A 3,374-nucleotide genomic window follows, 5' to 3' on the forward strand; every position below is an offset into this window, starting at 1 on the left:
TCCCCTGCATTGGCAGGCGGACTCTCAACCACTGCGCCACCAGGGAACACTTTTTAAAGGTATGTCCCTTATCCTCCCCTCATGTCAAAAAAAGACACAGGCCGGCAGTAGTCCTGGGAGATGCTGGACCCACAGCAGCCATGGGAACTACAGGGTAATATCCACCGCCTGGCTAAAGGTAAAGGCAGGCCATATAGATTTGTATGGCTCTCATGGGTTCCAGTTTTGTGACAACTACTGCCGTGCATGGGGAAAATATTACAGGAAGATGTTAGAGACCAAACTTACGTTGATTACAAAACGAAGTCCTAGGACCACATGCAGATAGTTCTACAGACGGGCAACATGTGACAAAACAGGTCTAGTCATCCTTCCATTCCTTCATGGAGTTATTCCCCTCCTCCCAACTCTTTTCACAAGAGGCAGTGATAGAAAAGAGGAGTGTTAAGTAGATATGCCCTTAGGATCTGAGGAACCATTTGTAGCAGAGCTCAGGAAAAAGGGCCTCAGCCAGAGCCAAAACAACACTCCATCTTAGACACCAAAAATGGAAAAAGGTAGCAGAAGACTTATCTAAGGTTCATGGAGAACGCTTAAGTCAGAGAGCTGCAGGGGCCAGGCTGCTAGTGCCTTCCAAAACAGCATAGACAGAGGTCACATTGCAGCCAGTTCTCTCAGAGGAGGCAGCTAACATGTAGTCATATTCAGTGGCAAGAGCGCACGTCAGAATGTTCTCCCTTGTGGCTAGCGGCCTTGTCTCTCCCAGGACTTGCCGTGTCTCACAGTTCTGTAACCGTCTGGAGGAGGGTGAGCTCACCAAGATGGCGGCCCGAGGCCCCTGATGCTCCCGCCCTCCCCTGGCTTTTCTTATCACTACAACTGTGAGGCCTTGCTGTTTGCTGGGTGAGGTGAAAGTGAGGCTGGGACAGAGCCAGGGCAAGGCATGACAGGGCAGGTGTCAGGATGAGGGAGATCTCTGGTGCAGGCCCAGCATACAGTGGTGGCCACCACCCTTCCCCGCAATGGGAGTGCTTGGCTATGACTCCTGATTGCCTTGCAGGTTGCTTCTCCCAGGGCTCCTCTCTTCTACTTTTTTTTAGGTGAATTCTTCCATTAGTGGTGGACACTATTGTTTGACCAGAAGAAGTGACCACTTTGTTCCTGAGAGCCACATTCGTTCACTCTCATGTTCAAATATTCATGGAAGATTTAGGATGTGTCAGGCACTGGGGAAGCAGAGATGACTTATATACTAGTCTCCCTTCTCTTCAAGTTCATTGTCTACTGGGGGAGCCATACTCATGGAGGAGTAATTACAAAACAAGGTGGTACATTGTACACAAATACAGTGATGGACACAGACACCTCAAGTGATGGAGCCCTGCGGAGGGGTCCCTGTCATCTGGTGGTGGAGGGAAGGGCTGGTGTTCCAGGAAGACTTTATGAGGAAGTGACATTTGGACTTGTCCATCTTTAAGTGGGTGAAAGGCCATACATGATGTGGAAGATGTCAGAGATGAGCAGCAGCCATCTCCTCTTCCTCCTCTGAACAACAGTATCCTCCTAGTTTTATCTGGGCACAGAGCCAGCCAATACAGATATTGGGACTACATTTCCCAGCCACCCTTGCAGCTGGGGTGTTGCCATGTGACCAAGCTTTGGCTAAAGGGATACAAGAAAAAATGATGTATGCAACTTCTGGGTTACATGTTTACGAGGAAGCTGCTCTCCCTCAGCTCTCTTTCCCCTGTCCCAGTGGCTGGCAAAAGGGGACAGTTGGAATGGCCACTTTAGTCTCAGAGATGGAAGCTACCTGTTGAGACTGGAAGAGCCAGCCCTCCAGCTGAGATCCTTGGATGAGCTCACAAAGCAAGATTAACTACCTGTCCTAGACAGAGCTTTGTCTGGGCTCTTAACTGAGAGAGCGGTGAATTTCTATCCTGTTTTGGCCACTGTATTTGGGGATCTTTATCACAGCAGCTTCATCTATACCCTGATTCATTCAATGTAGAAGGTAATAAGCGCTGACCTGACTACCTGGCCTGCTGACACTGGTTTACCTAACCAGATGCCATAGGCCCAAGGTGATGACGTCACGTATTCAGCTGACCCAGTGGCCCCCTAACCCACAAGCCTGGGTATTGCCAGACGACCAGAAACATTTGGAGACTTTCCTTTCCTAATAGGGAAGAGACGGTCTTTAAAAGATCTACCCAATCTTATCACTCAGCCTCGATTCTATGCTAGGTATTTGGTTCCCTGCTCGGCAGTAGAACTTTTCCTGTTACTGCTCAATATTTGGTCTCTAATAGTTTCCCTTATTAAAGTTATGCACAGAGACAACAGGAAGTCCTGTAGCCAGCATTACCAAGTCAGTGCCATTCAGAAAGTATTCCTGAGCATAAGGCAAAGGTCTAAATAGTTCTTCTTAAATTTCAGTTGCACTGACATCATCTGGGGGAGTTTATTTAAAATTCATATCCCCAGGAATTCCTCAAGGAATCCTAACTCCGTAGGTCTGAAGTGGAATCAGGGAATCTACATTTGAACCTGCAGCACAGTGGATCCTAATTTAGGTGTTTTGTGGCCTCCAATTTAAGAAACTCTGGTTGTCATAGTCTTCATAGAGACTATGATATTAAAAGCAAACTAGCCATCAGGAGCAAGCACTGAATCTCTCTTAACTGAGTGCTTAGGTCCCTGGTCAAATTCCTAATGAGTCAATGGTAATTCTAAGGGTGCAAGTTAGGATAATGAAGGGTTTGTAATGCCACATAGTCACTAGGCCATTATTAGAGATAGGGAACACAGACTAGAGGACGGGGAATTCAGGTTTAGACAAGTTGGGCTTGAAGGGTTGTTAGCATATCCAGATGGAAATGTTGAAGTGATGGGAATGGAAACTTCACATTGTTATACACTCTGCACAAAGCTTTGATACCCAATAGCAAGGATGGCAGTGAGCGTGCATACATGTATTAGCCTCAGCAGATTGTTAAACCGGTCCACTTCTTGTCCAAGAACAGTGGTCAAGGAGTTAAGGCGTCCGTGAGGATCCTTGACAAAAAGGCTCTCAGAAGCGTTCCCCATCTCCAGAGTTTCTGAAACACACACGGCTGATTCATCAGCTCAATTATAGTTGATTTCTCTCCTTATCACATTGCTATTGGAATTCACTTATCTTAACCTTTCTTAAAGCCAACTTCTCTTGTCCCTGGGGCCTAGGCTGAACGGGAGTCAGGCCGCTCGGACTTCAGTGGCAAGGGCTACCTGGTAGACAAGGGACATCCCTGAGACCAGAGGTACCAGGGGTTCTGAGTCGTATTCTCTGCCTTATGTGTATGCGGCATATGTAAGCCTCGCTCTTCCCTACA

General features: G+C 47.5%; 1 protein-coding gene across 1 annotated transcript in view; it reads right to left on the reverse strand.

Moving 5' to 3' along the window:
- Positions 1-3,374, reverse strand: part of DNAH6 (dynein axonemal heavy chain 6) — a 302,264-nt gene that overhangs the window by 11,761 nt on the left and 287,129 nt on the right. The window contains 1 exon segment of the mRNA XM_007470601.1: positions 2,974-3,101. Coding sequence (XP_007470663.1) covers positions 2,974-3,101 — 128 coding nt within the window.

This window comes from Lipotes vexillifer, unplaced genomic scaffold, assembly GCF_000442215.2.
Source record: "Lipotes vexillifer unplaced genomic scaffold, Lipotes_vexillifer_v1.1 scaffold1098, whole genome shotgun sequence".
Taxonomy (NCBI): Eukaryota; Metazoa; Chordata; class Mammalia; order Artiodactyla; family Lipotidae; genus Lipotes; species Lipotes vexillifer.